The sequence below is a fragment of the Leopardus geoffroyi genome, chromosome C1, assembly GCF_018350155.1.
Source record: "Leopardus geoffroyi isolate Oge1 chromosome C1, O.geoffroyi_Oge1_pat1.0, whole genome shotgun sequence".
Taxonomy (NCBI): Eukaryota; Metazoa; Chordata; class Mammalia; order Carnivora; family Felidae; genus Leopardus; species Leopardus geoffroyi.
The window spans coordinates 43,599,148-43,618,659 of NC_059328.1; the positions used below are offsets into that span (position 1 = coordinate 43,599,148).

Below are 19,512 nucleotides of genomic sequence, written 5' to 3' on the forward strand. Positions count from 1 at the left end.
TCTGAGGGCTTCAATCCGGTGTGTCCGGCTCCAAAAACTACGTTCTTCTCTTCTCCAGTGCTGCCTGCAGTTTGGCACCTAACTTTATGCCCAGTCTAGATCAGACGAGATGGGCGTGTTCAGGGTGGTATGGCCGTAGACTATGGCCAGTCTAGGACGAGGCACTGTGGAGGCCTCAGGATGAAACATCAGGCTTTCTAGGAGTAGGGCTGGGAGTGTCCCCTGGCAGAGAGTTAGGGCACAGGACTGTCCACCATCAGCAGTAACCACGGCAAACGCAGGCTTGTACATCTCCAATACACCAGTCAAGGACGCACCCTCGGGTGCTTCCTTAGTCCTCCCCACCTGGAGTGAGCGTCCACTACCAACTTAGCATACAACTGTGAGCCCTGAGGGGCCCTCAGCAGATAGAGGACTGTCAAACACTTTAGTACATTGAAGCTTTAAAACCCGCAATCCGTGCTCCCTGGGGCAGTGAGAAGCCAAGCTGTGTGGGTCAGACAGTGCCCCTTCCCTGCCAATTCTTCTCCCTTCTGCCCTTCCACTAATAATAATATCTGCCGTTTGCATGGCTTGTATTGTTCATGTTGCATGTATCATTCAGTCCTTACAAAAGTAAAGATGTTCCTGCAGCTCCGTTTTCTAAGTGAGGAGGTAGGGGCCAGAGAGGGGAAATAACCAAAGCAGGGAGTGAAGGAGCTGGGACCAGACCCCATCTCCTAACTTCTGCTCCAACCCGTTGTACTGCACATCTCCAGAAGAGATAAGAGGAGGCCATCTCTGGCATGGAGAGCAAAACCCCAGGCACAGAGGGCCCCTGGCTAAACCCCTGATCATGGGATGGTTCCCTTCCACGAGGAGGAGAAAACTGCACCTCCCTCCAAGAGGGGGTCTACACCTGCAGTTCCCTCCCTGCTCCATCATCCAACATGCCTGGCTCCTTGGACTCCCTAAGAATTGAACAAGAAGAAGCCTTCTCTCCTGTCTCCTTCTCTCCTCCAACTTCCCAGCCAGGTGTATGATGGAAAAGGCATTCTGGAGAGAGGTGGGAAGATGCCAGTGAGAGGCACCAATGAAAGGGCCCTGTCTTTCGAGCTGTGTGACCTTGGACCACTCTCACTGGGGCACTCAGGAGGAAGAGGTAGCAGAGTGGCCTTGGCAGCTTCAGATCACACAGGGCTCTCTCAGTACCTTCTTCACACCTGAAGAACCCTTCACGACACATGAAGGGCTCTCACGGCCATCTCCCTGAGTCTCACAAGAGCCCACAAAATATGAGTCTGCATGATAGAGGAGGAAGCCAGGGCTCTGAGAACGAAGTCACTCGCCTAGGCTCACAAAGCTAAGCCCAGTCCAGGGCTCTTTTTATTTCATTATAATGCTCTCTTCCAGCAAGTTCCGGAGCAGCAGGACGGGCAGGTAAATCCTAACTTCAGTGTCATTTACCCCCAAAAGGGAGTAACAGGCATGGGAGGTGAAAGACCCTGCCACCCACACCAAAGGAAATAGGTTCTCAGTAATATTACTATCACCACCACCTCCTTGCCCCCTCGTCTAATCTGCCACGCTCCTCTCTATTCTTTACAGAACTGAACAAGGCAGTGCTTCTTCTCTTGCTTCTTCTCTCCACCAACTCAACTAGGTATATGCGGGGAAATTTTCAAGAGAGACGTGGGGAGACACCAGTGAGAGGGCTACGGCGAGAAAGGACATTCTTCCTCCGCAGACAGAAAGGTCAAGAAAGGCCTCAGCAGCGTTACAATGGGTCAGCCCAGGGACTCCCCGAAATCAATGGTGTCACTCTGCCGTGAGTCAGACCGATAGTCCTCCGTCTCAAAAATTTAAAGCTTAGACATGTAAACTGCACGTAAACCAGGTCCGTGTTTCAGAACTTGGCACTTTGTATGAGACTTTGTTCAATGATCAAGTATTGGGATCTTATTAAGGACCCAGGTTGTCTACACAAAACTATCACAGATCAAATGGTGCCAAAGAAATATTTACTCCCACAACTGTAAAACCCGGCCAAGGGTCTGGACACATGCAATATGGGTATCTTCCTGTGGGCACATTCTTTCCTTCATTAGTGACCTTAACATTCTTGGACTCGATGTTCTTTAAAAACCTGCTTCAGGCCTTGTTAAGGCCATGGGCAGCAATTTTTGTATACAATGTGCACAAAAGATATAAAACCGTGTTTCCTTAGGACCAAGGGAAAGGGACCTAATTTATGGGCATTTGTGGGACAAGTTCTATATTAACTGTTTTATATGTATTATTTTATTTTATCCTCAATACAACTCTAGGTGGCAGGAAATTTTATGCCCATGTTACCGATTAAGTCATTCAGATTCAGAGAAGGTAGGTACCATGGCCCAGCTCACACAGCCAGTGAGTGACAGAGCTGGTCTTCAATCTGGACCTGCCTGAAAACCACATGCTCTCCCTAAAAAGACACCCAAATACATGAACCCAAAACCTCTTTTAAATGTTATTCACCTTAAAAATATCTCCCCTTTCCTAATTTGATTTCATGCTCAGACTTTCCACCTATGAAACTGGAAATTTCAAAACTCTTTCTAGGTATGTGCAGAAAACCTGCAAAGACATCCAAAGGTTGAACATCCCCCCACCCCATCCCCACCCCCCAACCTCTTACAGACACTCATCCACCCCGACTTCCTCTGGCCAGACTCCAAATCTTACCAAGTTTCAGAAATTAGGTAAAGCCAGAGATTACCATCAAATTCTCATCAATTTACCGCTTCTCATTTAGGACAGTCTATTCAAAACAATATTGATTTTATGGAGCCCGTCTTAAAAGACCCGTTCGTTGTGAATAACAGGTTGAGGTCTTTCAGCATTTGTATCTGAGGCACACAGGAAGATCACAGGAATGAGTCCATACCAAGCAGCCCACAGAAAGCAGCGTGTGAAGCAACACAATTGTCACAATTGTGGCCAGTGCGATGCGCCGGTTATCCTCACGAACAGCTGGCCAAAATGTCATTGCCAAGACAGAGCCTGAGACACCCAGGGCAATCATGACTAGAATCCAACGAACAGCTTTCTGGGGGATAATCCACAGCACCTGAAAGAAGAGGAGGAAGGGGAGGGCTTTTTTGGAGGCATTTCGGAGAGGCATTTGTTCATTCCAGGCACGTGTGTTTGTAAAGGCCCCTGAGCCAATCAGCAGCTGGGCCCCCTGTGCCACTGTGGTTTCTCAGTACAGCTGGAGAAACACCCCAGCGTGCAGACTGAGGCGAATGCTTTCAGAACAAAGGGCTCAAGATCCAGCAAAGGCACTTGGCTCCCTATCCCCATTCCCGCTGCACCTCTAAATTCAAATGGTATTCTTCAGGCGTGCATCAGTGTCAGGCTAGAAATGATGATGCTGGCTGAATTTTCAACAAGCCCGGGCATCGCTCAGAATAAGTATAGTACTTACTGCTGTGGGGATATAAATGAAGAGCGAATATCCATAGACGCACACAATCTCCAAAAACGAGTAGGAAACGATGTTCATAACTTTGCTGTTTCTCCACATGAGGAAACCCCAGAGTGCGAGAGGAACCAGCCAAGCATAGGCATAGATGATCGTGGCCGCTATGGACACTGAGGATGACAGGACACAAGTTTTAATCCCCATCGTGCCTTTAATTACTATCAGAGCACTTCTAATACCTTACTGGACTTACTCCCTAGCATGTCCACCTGCTTCACTGGCTCATGGGATCGAGTCTTATTGGTCTCATAGTCCCTGCGCCTGGCACAGTACTGCCACAGAGCAAGCACTCTAAGGCGGTGCTGAATTGACGAAGATTTAGCACTGTCTTTGTGTGATGACCAGTGGTCTCTCATATGGTTTTTATAACTGGTTTAATAACAACAAACAGTACTGAACAACTGAATTATGCAACTGAAAGACTTCAGAGGGCCTCAATACAAGTGTTTAAACATACCAAGCATTTCAGTCAAAGGAAAGCCAACTATCCCCTTGGAAGAACACATCCTCTTTCCCAGTATAACAAGAGCTGACACCGATGTCTTGAGCAAATGTATTCAAATGCCCTGGGTGCAGATTAACTTGCTCTGCGTGCTATTTAGAGTGCCTGCTGTCCCTGAAATAGGGAGTTTCAGTTCATTGATGAATCGCTCGACAGATTCTTCACTTTTACTTTCTTCATTAAATAATTCTGTGTCTGTGGTAGCAATGCTACCGAGTGGCTCCTCAGAACAGCAGTGTTCAGTCTGTTACGGTCCAGGCCGCCGCCGCTGCCTCCTCCTCCTCCAGAACATTCATTTTCCCTCCTCTGGAGTGGAGGACCATAAAGTGTGGCTAAGCCCATGGCACCAGCCCTTCCTACGGGAAAATCAGTAAGTAATGCACTTAACGCTCTTGGCAAGCACAAAGGCACCCCAAGCAATTGTAGTCAGACTCTGGTTAAGACATGTGATTGGCCAAAACGTTTTCAGCTCCCAGAGGAGATTTTTCATATTGGGAACTAATAGCCAAATGTAATTCTCCTGCTATACTGTATACTGCCTTTTTTTTTTTTTTTTTTTTTTTTTTTAAATAGCTAAATGAAGGGGAAGGGAAGTACCTATATACCTACAGCCATCCACTGGGTGTCAGGCATTTCACTGAGTATTTTATTGAGGCAACACTGTGTAACAGTCAAGGCCACAGACTCTGCATGTGGACTCCAAGAGTTCTAATCCTAGCTCTGCCACTTATAGCTAAGTAACTCTGGAGGGTGAATTACTTAACTTTCCTGCCTTAGTTTCCTCATGGGAATTATCATAGCATATACTACCTTCTAAGATTACTAGGAGAATTAGGGGCTCTTGGGTGGCTCAATCAGTTAAGTGTCCAACTCTTGATTTCGGCTCAGGCCATATGATCTCATGGTTCGTGAGATTGAGCCCCCACTCCAGGCTCCACACTGACAGCATGGAGCCCATCTGGGATTCTCTCTCTCTCCCTCTCTCTTTGACCCTTCCCAGCTTGCATGTGTGCATGCTCCTTCACACACTCTCTCTCTTGCTCTCGCTCTCTCTCAAAATAAATAAACTTAAAAAAAATCACTAGAAGAATTAAATGAGTAAAAACAAATATACTTATAACACTGATTGATAAATAAATGCTCATTCGAGAATTAGCTTTTCATATCATTAACTGATATGTAAATATATTATTTCACATAATCTACATCTGCATTTTAGAGATGAGGAAATAGGATCAGAGAAGTTAAGTGGTTTGGTCAAGGTCAAATAATTAACAAGTGGTGGAAGCAGGATCTGACCTTGAATGTGTGGATGTATACTCTTCACATAAAATGGAAAAGTGTTTATTGACAGAGTCAACGATTCATCCCATGACTCCCTTATACTGTCCAACCAAGGAGGATAAGAAAAGATAAAAACTCTGCTGAGTTTCCAGACCCTCAGGCAGGGTAATTCACTCCTTCTTTTCTGTTAATATACCTACACATACCTCTGATATAGAAATTAACACATACCATTTACAGCAATATTCATTTACCTGACTTTCTTTACTTAACCATTGAACAACTTGAAGGCAGGGTCTATATCTCATGATTAACATTTACTGAGTTAAACTCAAACCAGGATCATGTGACAAATGGGGCTGGAAATGAATCGGGTCTGACTCTATGAAAATGGTCATGGAGGGTAGAAGGAAGGATACACAGAGACACATACACACACACAGAAGGAACTACATATCTCTCTATACACACATATATGTGTATGTGTATTAACTCTTTTTTGTACAAGGCACTATTCCAACCTCTTTACAAACACCAACTCTTTATTCTTACAATGGCCCTATAACATAGGTATTATTATTCCCATTTCACTGATAAGGAATCCGAGGTCAAGAGAGATGAAATAACTTGCCCAACAAGTAGAAGCTAATGAGTGATGTAAATGGAACTTGAAGCCAGTGGACTGTGCCCTTACACAGTCTGTATATAGCCTCTCACAGGACAGCAGGCAGGCAGGGGGGTGGGGGGCGAGGAGGACAGAACTGAGCAAGTGGCACACATCAATCTCCTATAAAGCCAAACTTCCTCATTTTGGGGTGGCTGTCACCTACAAGTCCCTAAAAAGCTGTTGGTTGGTTGGTTGGTTGGTTTGTATAATTATCCAAGACTGCCACAAGAAAGAAAGTTTTAAAAACAATGTCATCCACAAGCCCATCGCTAGGACAAACTCATTTCTACATTCTCCCTTCTAGACCCTGACCATTTGCAGACTTCCCTCTAACAGAGTAGCTAACAGCAAAGGCATAATTTTGGATTATCAGTTTTCCACATGGTTCTAAGTGTTTCATAATTAGTGGCTACAGACCCAGCTAGTTGAGTCACCATGACTTAAATAACAATGCCCCTATTGTTTCCAACATCTGGGTAATACAAATAATGCTACAATGGAGACTTTCATGCACACTGCTTTTTACTTACTTTGCACATTTTGCTTTGAATAAGTTCCAATTGCTATTTGGCCTTGCTTTACAGCTTTCCAGAAGATAGTGGATTCACAATAATTGTGAATGCACTCAATGCCAATGAATTGTACACTTTAAAAGGTAAAATGGTAAATTTTAAGTTATGTATATGTTACCATCATAAAAAAAGACTATGTCAATTTACATAGATGGGTGGTAAATGCTGAGGTGATAAGGGTGTTTGAATCCTTTAATACAAAAAAGCAGGGGCTGCAGCACCTAGAGACAGGGGCCCAAGAGCTCACTAAAAGGAACGCATGGTAACAAATTGAAAGCATTCCAAATGAGTCAAGCTATTCACCAACCTTTTCGGAATTCGGGCACATAATGGTATGTCTTCTCTCCCAGATGGATTAAGAAGTTGGAAAGATTCCCACTAATTGCTATGGCAAAGACCAATGTGGCGCATATCCAAAAGGGGCCTGCAAAGAAAACCAGAAAATTCAGACAAAAAAATGAAGCACCAGCTTATAGACTCTTACAGAATAATTTGTTATCTCCCTCGCCCTATTCATATAAGCAAGGGAAAATGAATTTTAGATGCAATCAATATTCATCTAATGGGAATTTTCTTTTATAAAAGGTAAACACACAACTCAGCAATTAGGTGCATTAAAGACAGGGGAGACTGGAATGAAAAGGCCAAAATACCTTCTACAATTAGCTGAATAAAGACACTAATTTGTTTATAGCTTCTTTTATTAGAGGATGTCAAAAAACTCATGGACATTTTGTTAAATCTTCACCATCAGGATAGAGGAAGCAAAGGTTACTTCCCTTATCTAAGTGCCAAATGTTAATTAATGCCAAAGAAAAATAACTTAAATCAGACAGGTCCTTCTGCAGTCTAAACGGAAGAGTAGTGCAAGCAGAACACTTTAGGGAAGAATTCATTTAATCTACCAGTTTGTCATGGTTGTATGTGTGCATGCAATGTGTTTAAGACTTTTCTTTTTAATGAGAAAGCAATACATGCACACAGTTCAGTGTTCATTTTTTTTTTTAATTTTTTTTCAACGTTTATTTATTTTTGGGACAGAGAGAGACAGAGCATGAACAGGGGAGGGGCAGAGAGAGAGGGAGACACAGAATCCGAAACAGGCTCCAGGCTCTGAGCCATCAGCCCAGAGCCCGACGCGGGGCTCGAACTCACGGACCGCGAGATCGTGACCTGGCTGAAGTCGGACGCTTAACCGACTGCGCCATCCAGGCGCCCCCACAGTTCAGTGTTCAAAAGAGAACGAAAGTCAGGCAGGAGAAAAGTAAATTCCTTTAAAATAGAGAAAAGTAAATTCCTTCTCTCTCTGTTCCCTGGCTCTATACATTTTTTTCTCCCCAGAGCTCGCAGCCATAACCAGTTTCTGGTGAATCCTGCCAGAGATTTCTATATACATATAAACAAATGCACGTTTTGTGTGTGTGCATGTTTATATAAATGATAACGTGTAGATATATAGATAGATATATATCTATATCCATTTAGCCTTGCTTTACAGCTTTCCAGAAGATACGTGAATTCACAATAATTGTGAATGTACTCAATGCCAATGAATTGTACACTTTAAAAGGTAAAATGGTAAATTTTAAGTTATGTGTGTGTGTATATATATATATATATCTTATTCCATACTTTACGATTTTCACTTTAATATATCCTAGGGATTCTACCATAGCTGTTCATAAAAATCAACTTATTCTACGGGGCACCTGGGTGGCTCAGTCGGTTAAGTGTCCGACTTGGGCTCAGGTCATGATCTTGAGGTTCACAGGTTCAAGCCCCGTGTTGGGCTCTGTGCTGACAGCTCAGAGCCTGGAGCCTGCTTCAGACTCTGTGTCTTCCTTGCTCTCGGCCCCTCCCCCGCTCATGCTCTCTCTCTCTCTCTCTCTCTTTCTCTCTTTCTCAAAAAAAAAATAAATAAACATTTTAAAAAATCAGCTTATTCTACTTTCAGTGATCATCAACTATTCCACTGAGTGAATGAGTACACTATGCTTTGCAAATCCCTTTCTCCATTTCACTTGATTTCATGAACACCACCCTTGCTTCTCCTTATCTAGAAAAAGTACTACAAAAGTAGAACAAAGAAAATTTTTAAATTGAGATATTCCTAATAAATTTTATGAATTTAATGTTTCAATGTCACCAATACTTTGCAACACCTTTTAGCATAACTGCAGGCACTGTGACGTATCACAGAACTCAGAAAATTACTGTGTCGCAGGAGATGACTAGCAGAAATGGGTTAGCACTTCTCAAAGCCAAGCTTGCTCCTGAAGGTGGGAAAGAGAGCCCAAGCAATCAACTGGGATACTCCAAAGAATCACCACTATTGGCTTTCCACATATTGGCTGCTCTTGACTCATCAGCCTCCAAGCCCTCTGCTACCACCAAGGACAAGTTTACTGCATTATTCTGAATACCAACCATATGAAAGATGCAACAGACAAGGCCAAAAAAAAAAAAAAATTCCTACAGTTTAATGATTACAAAATTGCCAAAAGCTTTGTTGAAAAAATGAACAAAAGTGACCATGTGTTGTCAACGGGCTGAGACCATCCAAGCATATGACCACAAGTGGCCAAAATATTATAGAACCTATAACTAGAAAGCAGAGGGGGTGCCTGGGTGGCTCCATCGGTGAAGCAACCGACTCTTGATTTCAGCTCAGGTCATGATCTCACGGTCTGGAACTGAGCTCCACGTCAGGCTCTGTGCTGGCAGCACAGATTATTTGTAAGAACCCACTGTTCTCTGGACCCTGGGCCAGGTGCGAGGGATAGAGTGACACACAACAGATGTAGTCGCTGAGTCCTGTGCCCGAAGGCAAACAGGAAGCTCGGATTCCAGAGACACACAACCACCTACTCATCCCAGGGCCTGCCAGGTTGTTTTTATACACCTTCTCTTTCCCTCTTTCCTGCCAATTTCTACTCTTATTATGGGGTGGGGTGGGAAGGAGTCTTAATTTAGTTTGTATTATGCATTGTTATATTATAAAATATTTCTAACATACAGAAAAGTACAAAGAATGACACAACAAACACTGGTGTACCCGTCATGCTACTTTTTCAAATCCTTCTAATGGGGTCAAACTACTCACATCCTTCAAAAACATGCCTTTCTTCATTTATCCTTGTTCTGACAGTTAGCCACATTGATGCTCATAGATCTCATTCATTCTTATAAATTACAGCCTTCTGTGTATGAATACACCACAATTTACTTATTTCTTCACCTGCTGATGAATATTTTGTTTCCAAATACTTGCTATTACAAGCACTGCTGCTACAATGAATAATATTCTTCTATATGTCTTCTTTTATATTTGCGTGTTTCTCTTAGACCATACAGTGCAACTGCCAATTTGTAGGGCATGAGAATCTTCAAATGGCTCCCATTCGTGCACCACTTACATACCCACTAGACACATATTAGTTCCCATTGCTGCACAGTCTTGACAACTCTTGGTATCAACGTTTCTGAAAATCTGACTTAAGGGTACGTCATTCCTCTGCTCAAACCCTCCAATGGTTTCTCACTCAAGTAAAAGCTGAAGTCCTCACTGTGACCAAGATGCTACACAACTTACCCCTCCACGTTGTCTCTCCGACCTCATCTCCTAGGCTCCCTTCTTCCCTCTGGCCCAGTCACACTAGTCTCTGCCGTTCTCTGAGCATACCAAGCAAATTCCTGCCTCAGGGCCTTTGTGTTTGCTGTGCTCACTGCTTCCGATGCCTTCCCCTTAGATATCTACATGAATTGCTCCCAATTCCTCCAGGCCTTTACTCAAAATTCACCTCTTAAAAATTTTTTAAATTTCAAATTCACCCACCTACACAAGTATTTCCTGTCCTTTAAAATGGCATTTATCATTAGCATACTATATATCTGACTTATTTTACTTATCATAAAGCTCAGTAGATTCTAAACTGCCTCAGAGCAAGGATTTTTGTTTTTCTCACTACTATATCTCCAGTGCCTGCAACAGTTTAGTGCTCAATACTTGTTGAATTAATTGAATGAACGAATGAAGACAAGTCAATTTGTATGTTTGCTAAAATGAGCATAATATAATCTCTTGTTTTTATTTCCTTGACTACAGGTGGGGCTAAGTATCTTTTCATATGCCATTTGGGTTTCCTTTTCTGTGAATTGCTCATTTTCCTCTAAAACTTATAACCGGTTTTATTCTTATAAATGGTAGGAGTTCTAAAGATATTCTTGCTTTTCATCCTTTGTTGCTAATGAGAATTGCAAATATTATCTCCGGTCTGTAGTTGATTTACTTATTTATTTACTTTGCTTATGTTTATTTTGTGGTATAGAAATTTTTTTTTCCTTTTTTTAAAGTTTATTTATTTAGGGGGTGCGTGAGTGGCTCAGTCAGTTAAGCGTCTGACTTCGGCTCAGGTCATGATCTCACAGTCCGTGAGATCGAGCTCCACGTCGGGCTATCTGCTGACAGCTCAGAGCCTGAAGCCTGCTTCGAATTCTGTGTCTCCTTCTCTCTCTGCCCTTCCCCTCTCACTCTATGTCTCTCTCTCCCTCATAAATAAATAAACATTAAAAAAATTTGTAGTTAAAAAAAAGTTTATTTATTTATTTTGAGAGAGACAGAAAGAGAGAACGTGCCCACCAGCGGGAGAGGCGCAAAGAGAGAGGGAGACAGAGAATCCCAAGGAAGATTCTCTCTCCACACTGTCAGTGCAGAGCCTGAAGCAGGGCTTGATTCCAGAAATCATAAGATCGTGACCTGCGCTGAAATCAAGAGTCAGACACTTAACCGACTGAATCACTCAGGCTCCCCCAGTAATTTCATATTTTAGTTTAAATGCAATCAAATTCATCAGTCTCACCCTCTGATTCTGCAGACTGGCACTTCTGTCATCTTTTCCCTGACCACCTTCCTCCAATCTCCCCCACAAGGCCCAGTCCTCTCCACTATCAAACACTTTACCTATATAGTACCTCTTTTTTTTCTTTAACCATGTCTGTGAGCTCATGAGGCTAACAGTGTTGTGGAAAGAAGCAAACTTTGGGTTCAAATCCTGGTTTTATCAGGAGAGACAGCATAACAGAGTAATAAAGAATATGGATTATGAGCTATGGTGCTGATTTGAAAACTGTGCTCAGCTATACGATCTTAGGCACAATGCATTACATCTGAGTAACTCGGTGTCCTTATTCATACAACGGGGATAATAATAGTAACTACCTCATAAAGTTCGGGTTGTTATGAGGATTAAGTGAGTTAATATAGGTTCTTCCCCGATAATGGGGCCACATAATAAGCACTACGTACATTTGCTAGTGTCATTTTCTATGCTAACACTGTGACTATGGGCAAGCTATCCTCCCCAAACTTCCATTTTCTCTTTTGTGAGGTAAGCCTACCTCGGGGTGTGGGATATAAAACTATAAAACAGTGACACAGTGCTGAGCTCTTGGCACTTGTGAGGCACTCGGCACATGTTAGTTCTATCATTCCTTTCTTCCTGGCAGTGGAGACTGACTTTATCTTTGCATCCTCAGCCTGTAGCACGAAATAAGGTGCTCAAAAATTGTTTGCGTGCTTACTCTGTGCCAGGCCTCCACCAGGCACTGATGACATAAATCACTCAGACACATAGCCTGTCTCTCAAGATCTCAGGCTAGAAGAATAAACAAGAGAGCGAGGAGGAGAAACTGCCTTGGCAACATTTAGATGAGAGGCATGGGCCAAGGCAGTGCTTTGCACATGGCGCTCCCTGGCGCTCCGGGCATTCCGCCGACATCTGGATGGAACTTTCAGTGCTGCCAGATACAGGAGCTATAGAGAAGGGACCCTCTCCCCAGCCTCCCCCACAGTGGTTCCACTTTCACTGGTTCCAACTATTGGACCTCCATGCTAGCTGATGAAAAGGTTCTGTAGCTTAAAACCACCAGGCGAACAGAGTATGGGGCTTCACATAACATCAAACTAGTTCTGGCTCTTGCTTTTTCAGTTTGACAACTCTCGGCCCTGGTTTCCTCACAAGGAAAAGAGGGCTAACCACACTTAATATAGAGTCTTGTTGAAAGAATTAAAGTGTATGCAGTCATCAGCACACAATAGATCCTCATGAATTCCTTCTCCTCTTATGATCAACATATGTACAAAATATGTAACATATTACTCTAATGCTTATTCAGGATCGAGCACACACATCACTGAGCCTCACTGAGAGTCGGCTTCCTTGTTTGAGAAAGGGGGAGAATACCTACCCCCAAGGTGGCTGCAAGAATTACACGTGCCCACGTCCAGTCTTTTGTAGCACATCTGCACAAAGGAAGCACCCAGAACCACTGGCTTGCTTCTCCTTTCAAACACAGACAGCCACGGCTATAGGAGCCCTTTCCCTTCAGGAGTACCAGCTGGGCCTCTGACCTCTCCTCAGACAGCATGGAGGTCAGGAATGGCAGTCACCCCCTGGCCCATCCCTCTTACAGACTTCCAGTGCTGCTGACTGAATTCCCAGGGGAGCCAGCTCATCTGAGGGCAGAGCTGGGACTCAGCACAGCAATGAGTAAGTATGAGAGCACCTTCTCCACACTGATCCCCACCCTCAGATCCTCTCAAGTTAAAATCAACAATCTCCTTTTGGACACAGTGACTTAATTCGTCTCAGGTTTGCAGAGTCATTTGAAGACGTTCAAAGGACATGCCCATTACTTGTAATCACAGCATTCATATAACACAGAATTGCATTTTCCCCAAAATTGTTTGAAAAGGCTGTCACTGACGTCCAGAAGAGTTGAGTGAAATGTTGCATGCCCCACCAACAGCGCACTTCTCCAACCTTTCAGGCAACGCTCACGCGCACCTGAATTCAACTGGTACGTGGTAAAGAATCCAAACAGTTCTACACATACCGTAAAGATCTGGATTGCTGCGGATATATAACCTCACAAAGTTTTTTCCTGGTATTGGCAAAAGGGACCCCTTTATTCTGTCAAAGACCTGGAAAACAACATAGCAGTAAGTCTCCTGAAGATTTCTTACAGCTTTCGTGAAGATTTCTTACAGCTTTCATGACGATAGTATTTTCAAATGCGAATGATCCTTTATTTTTGTAAGACCATATCCAGTCATAAAAGCGTTCACATCATGTGACTGTTTAACCACAAAAGACACAAGTCTCCACTACGTGTAAAAGGAAAGGTGAAACGGGTTTACAAACCTGGTAAGTGTCTACGTCAAAGAATGTTTGATAGTATTCAAATGTCCAGAAGGGGGAGCTTTTCTTCTGGCCAGCAAGTAACTGTCAGAGGTGAAATAAAACATAATGAACACAGAAGTAATGTCCTTATATCAGCGATGCAGACAGGGGACTAATCTAATGGAAAATCAAGATGCATCAGAGACCAAGCTCTTCTGCATTCATGAACTTTACAACAGCCATGCCCAGCTCAGCCTGATAGAAAACAAGCGTGTGTTTTGAAGTCAGACCAAAAGGTTTCAATTCCTGGTCCCTCCACCAGGGGGAGACTTTGTCAAATCACTAGACTTTGTTCTCCAAAAATTACAGCCAACAAGATCCACTTCATAGGATTATAGGAAGGATTAGATCGATTATATATAATATGTATCAGGTACAATAACATATATATGCATTTTTACACACACAAACATACACACAGAAGGCGGTCAGTGTCAGATCTTCTACTCCCCTACCTCCTCAAGATTCTTACCACTATCCCCACCTCAACTCTCAAAAATCTGATACACTGATTCACTCTAACATGCTGAAAACTTAAAATATACTCCTCTGACAAAAAAACCCCACAAAACTCCAATTTATGAGCAGCACACACGGGGCTCATCTATCCCAACAACGCAGCTATTTGACAACAGAACGCAGACCGCTTGCTGGGAACTACGACTGCCACTTCAGATATTTCATGAGGATTCGTACAGCGAAAGGTACGGATGGACTAGCTGGAGCTTTGCAGGACAAGGGACAGGTTTTTTTTGTCCATTGAAAGGAGAATTTCTCCACAATTAAAGTTGTCTAATAGTGGCAATGCTGCTTTACACGGTAACAAATAGCCTCCAGAAAGGGGTATCCAAGCGCTGTCTTTCCCACCTACCACAGACAGCATTAGTATCTTGGGAGGGAAGGTGACATACAGGAGATTGAAGGTTCTTTCGAACTCTAGCATTAGAAGATATTGAACTCCAGAGACCCATGTTCTATAAGCTAGGACAAGGGATTCAGTGCCTATCATAGAATATTGGTAACTTCTTCCCAATTCCCAGACAAATTAAGATGATGGATAGGATGTTTTCAATTTTAAGATTTTTCTCCCCCCTCATACATTTCTCAAACTTTTGACACCCGCTGTTGCTCAGTGTGATGGTTAATTTCGTGTGTCAACTTATCCAGGTCAAACATTATTCTGGATGTTTCTGTGAGGGTGTTTTTGGATAACCTTTAACATTTAAATTGGCGGGCTTTCGGGACACCTGGGTGGCACCGTCGGTTAAGGGTCCAACTTTGGCTCAGATTATTATCTCATGGTTTGTGGGTTCGAGCCCCATGTTGGGCTCTGTGCTGACAGCCCAGAGCCTGGAGCCTGCCTCGGATTCTGTGTCTCCCTCTCTCTCTCTCTGCCCCTCCCCTGCTGGTGTTCAGTCTCTCTCTGACTCTCAAAAATAAATACACGTTAAGAAATTTTTTTTTTTTTTAATTTGTGGCTTTCTGAGTAAAGCAGATTGCCCTCCATAATGTGGCTGGGCCACAGCCAATCAGGTGAAGGCCCAAATAGAACAAAAGGCCGACATCCCTGAGCAAGAGGGACTGCTCCAGCAGACTGCCTTTGGCCTTCATCTCCAACACCAGCTCTTCCTGGATCTACAGCAGAATGCCTTTGGCCTCAAACTCCAATTCCTTCCTGGGTCTCAGTCTGCCAGCCACTTCCAGCAGATTTTGGACTCGCCAAGCATCCACAATCACGTGAACCAATTTTTAAAAATAAACCTCTTTCTCTATATATACACATCCTATTGGTTCTAGCGCTCTGGAGCACGCTAATTGTGTGTTCCAGGGCAGCTTATTTAAACTTTGCGCCTCACATTTCTCCTTTGTAAAATGAGGATAAGAATAGTTCCTGGTATACAGAGTTGTTTTGAGGGTTAAACGAGATGATCCAAGTAAGGAACTTTAAATGGTGTCTGGCAGCTATGAAACATGGAATAAACATTAGCTATTGTAATGATAATGATGGCGATAGTCAACACATTATTTTCTTATATTTCAGATGAGGAAACCCAGTCTTAAGGAAGTTCAAGTACCTTACTCAAGACCACATAGCTGTTACTACTGGCTGGGCCAGGATTCAAAGTTAGGCTCCTAGTCTAAGCTTTCGCCACAGTGTCTAGCATATATGGGTATTTAATTTAGCACAAGCTTTGGTGCTTATTGTGATAGCTCACGGAGCTCCAGAAAGATCACCCGGCACCCTAGAGCTCTGCTACTTAATGAGCCTGTGAACTCAATGCTGTAAACTGGGTGCTCCTCTAGGGCATTTATAAATGACTGCATTTATAAAATATGGATAGAAATACTATTTTTCTGGAACACACTACCAGTGCACGTGGAGATAAATCTTTGTGACCAAAAACAGCCACCTGCTATTCACCGTCCAACCAGATGCAGAAACCTAGAAGTCTCGATAAAATCTTTGCTCTCTATCCCTCACCCCTTCTCCACAAAGCCCAACTGAGCCCACCCCCTAACCACCTGTGTCCGGCTGTGGTTCGGGCTTCTAGCCCAGACCACTGCCACGGTCTCCCACTGGCCTCTGCTCCTTCCAGTTTCTACCCCACAAGGCCACCATACCTTTGTCTTTAAACTCTCTGGCTAAACATCATCTAAAATCTTTCAGTAGCTCCCGAGAGCTTTCAGAGCACAATTCCTACTCATTTGGTGGAGTCCTTGCCGAGCCGTGTAGCCTCACCTCCTGTCTTCACCTGTATTTTGCTCTAATGTACGTGAAGATGGGGAACATGCTATGTATGCCATGTTCTTTCGTGCCGCTTTGGCTTTGCTGAAACGGTTCCCTTTGCCTAGATCACCCTTCCCTGCCTTCTTCCCTTGGCCACCTCCTACCCTTGTGCCAGGACTCAGTTCAAGTGTCACTACCTGCACAAAGCCCCCGCTCTGCCCCCACAACCCCGGTGTCCCCTCCACCAGCACGCTCCCTGTGGGTAACAATGGCCTGCGTGCCTGTCTGTCTTCCCCCGAGGCAGAGGCCATGTGTGATCCACCTTTGGGCTGCCACTGCCTGGCACTCTACGTGGCACACGGGAGACAGTGAATAAATGCATGAAGAAGCTTTTAAAAAAATTAAAAGGACAAATCAAAGACAAGTTCGAACCTCAGTTTTGTCAGAGTCATCGTTTCCCAGCAACTCATCATCCTCTTCTCCCCCGGAGCCTCTTGGGAGTCCTGCTTGATGCGTCGGGCTTTCACCAGGACCCTCGATACTTATCGTGGTGGCACCTGGGTTTTCTGCTGCAGTAGCGGCCGCGTTACCAAATTCTGAAAGCAATTAGAGCACGAGGGCATCAAAGACCTTACCCACATTGGAAATGCTATACTTTTAATCTAAAGACAAGCTGTTTCAACCCCAGCTTTGCTATAGACCCTATTTGATATAAATGGCAAAAGGCTCTGAAAAAAAACCTCATCTAGACATCAGGCTGACTTAGAAAAGGGGTTACAAAGACAATAGAATTTGGAGTCAGACCTGGATTTTAGTCCTGGCTCACCTACTTACTAACTATAAGAGCCTGAGTAAGTAACTCAACCTCTGTATGCCTCAGTATTCTCATCTACACAATGGGGAGAATAACATCTACTTTAGAGAATTGGGGGAAAGTCAGGAATGTTACCTAAGTAAAGTCCTTAGCAGAGTGGCTGGCCCACCGCAAGTACCCAATCTATACCTGTCTTCTTTGATTCAAGTTCAAAAAATTTTAATGGAAGTTATTTTTTCCAAGAAGTCCAATGTAATCACTATAGGGAATATCGGGTCAAAAATGAAAGTAGAAAGCATAGAATAAAAATCACTCTTAGTCCTACCACATCAAGGCAAACACTAATAATTTTTGATATGTTTCCTTTTCTCCATATAGTAACTCTCTAAGATTCATGCCAGTGATGATCATTCATTCAATGAACATATATTTACTGCATGCCTACAATGCGCCAAGTACTGATGTGATACTATACAATTTTGTATCCTGCTCTGTCAACTGGAGATTATAGAAAAATGATTTTTTCATTTTATATCAGTCTTTATAATAACCGTTTTCATAACTACGTAATATTCCATCAGCTGGGAAGTGGAGGGAGTAGGAGAAAGAGACTGTAAGTTGGATGTTTATGGTGTTTCCAACTTTTCATTATAAAAATAACACTTGTGGGACGCCTGGGTGGCTCAGTCGGTTAAGCGTCCGGCTTCAGCTCAGGTCATGATCTCACGGTCCGTGAGTTTGAGCCCCGCGTCGGGCTCTGGGCTGATGGCTCAGAGCCTGGAGCCTGCTTCCGATTCTGTGTCTCCCTCTCTCTCTGCCCCTCCCCCGTTCATGCTGTGTCTCTGTCTCAAAAATAAATAAACTTAAAAAAAAATTTTTTTTTTAAATAACACTTGTAAGGAGTGTCTGCAAAGAAAAAGCTTTTGAGTTATTATCTCTGAACACCTATCAGTGCAATTACCAGGTCAAAGGGTTAGTTAAGACTAATGCTCTATGACCTTGGGCAAATAACACTATATCTCTGAGTCTCTGTTTCTAAAATGTAGGTAATTGGGGCACCTGGGTGGCTCAGTCGGTTAAGTGTCCAACCCTTGATTTCGGCTCACGTCATGATCTCACCGTTCATGAGTTCAAGCCCCATATCAGGCTCTGGACAGGCGGTGTTGAGCCTGCTTGCAATTCTCTCTCTCTCCCTCTCTCGCTGTCCCTCCCTCACTTGCGCTCTCTCTTTCAAAAATAAATAAATAAATTTTAAAAATAAAAATAAATAAAACGTAGGTAATACCTATCTTACGGAGAGATTTTGAGGATGATATGATATAATAATAAATATTGTCATAGCTATCATTTATTGATGGAACAGGACACTAACATTTAAAAAGATGATCACAGGGCGCCTGGGGGGCTCAGTCAGTTAAGTGTCTAACTTCAGCTCAGGCCATGATCTCATGGTTCATGAGTTTGAGCCCCGTGTCGGGCTCTGTGCTGACAGCTCAGAGCCTGGAATCTGCTTTGGATTCTGTGCCTCCCTCTCTCTCTGCCCCACCCCTTCTTGCGCTCTGTCTCTCAAAAATGAATAAACGTTAATATATATATATATATATATATATATATTTAATATATTTAATATATTTAATATATATATTTAAAAAGATGATCACAACTGAGGGAATCAGACGGAGGAAGATACACTTTTCTCATATTTAAAAATTTTTTTTAATATTTATTCATTTTTTGAGAGAGAGACAGAGTGTGAGTGGGGGAGGGGCAGAGAGGGGGACACAGAATCCGAAGCAGGCTCCAGAATCCGAGCTGTCAGCACAGAGCCTGACGGGGGGCTCGAACTCACAGACCACGAGATCATGACCTGAGCTGAAGTCAGACACTTAACCGAATGAGCCACCCAAGTGCCCCAAGTCTCATATTTAAAAAGCAGTAGTTCAGCAGGCAGAAGGAGGAACAGAGGATCACTTTAGAAGTACAATGGCCAGGGGCGCCTGGGTGGCGCAGTCGGTTAAGCGTCCGACTTCAGCCAGGTCACGATCTTGCGGTCCGTGAGTTCGAGCCCCGCGTCAGGCTCTGGGCTGATGGCTCAGACCTGGAGCCTGTTTCTGATTCTGTGTCTCCCTCTCTCTCTGCCCCTCCCCCGTTCGTGCTCTGTCTCTCTCTGTCCCAAAAATAAATAAACGTTGAAAAAAA

The 19,512-nt window shown here is 43.5% G+C and overlaps 1 protein-coding gene across 3 annotated transcripts in view; it reads right to left on the reverse strand.

The window, feature by feature from the left end:
* The window catches only part of YIPF1 (Yip1 domain family member 1), a 37,595-nt gene that overhangs the window by 14,393 nt on the left and 3,690 nt on the right, over positions 1–19,512 (reverse strand). For 2 of the 3 annotated variants that reach the window (XM_045477467.1, XM_045477468.1), the window contains 6 exons: positions 16,932–17,095; positions 13,733–13,813; positions 13,425–13,512; positions 6,838–6,954; positions 3,449–3,615; positions 2,909–3,091 (listed from right to left, as the gene is read on the reverse strand). In XM_045477467.1, coding sequence (XP_045333423.1) covers positions 2,909–3,091; positions 3,449–3,615; positions 6,838–6,954; positions 13,425–13,512; positions 13,733–13,813; positions 16,932–17,095 — 800 coding nt within the window. The remainder of the gene's footprint in view (positions 1–2,908; positions 3,092–3,448; positions 3,616–6,837; positions 6,955–13,424; positions 13,513–13,732; positions 13,814–16,931; positions 17,096–19,512) is intronic. The other variant, XM_045477469.1, reaches the window with a different exon arrangement.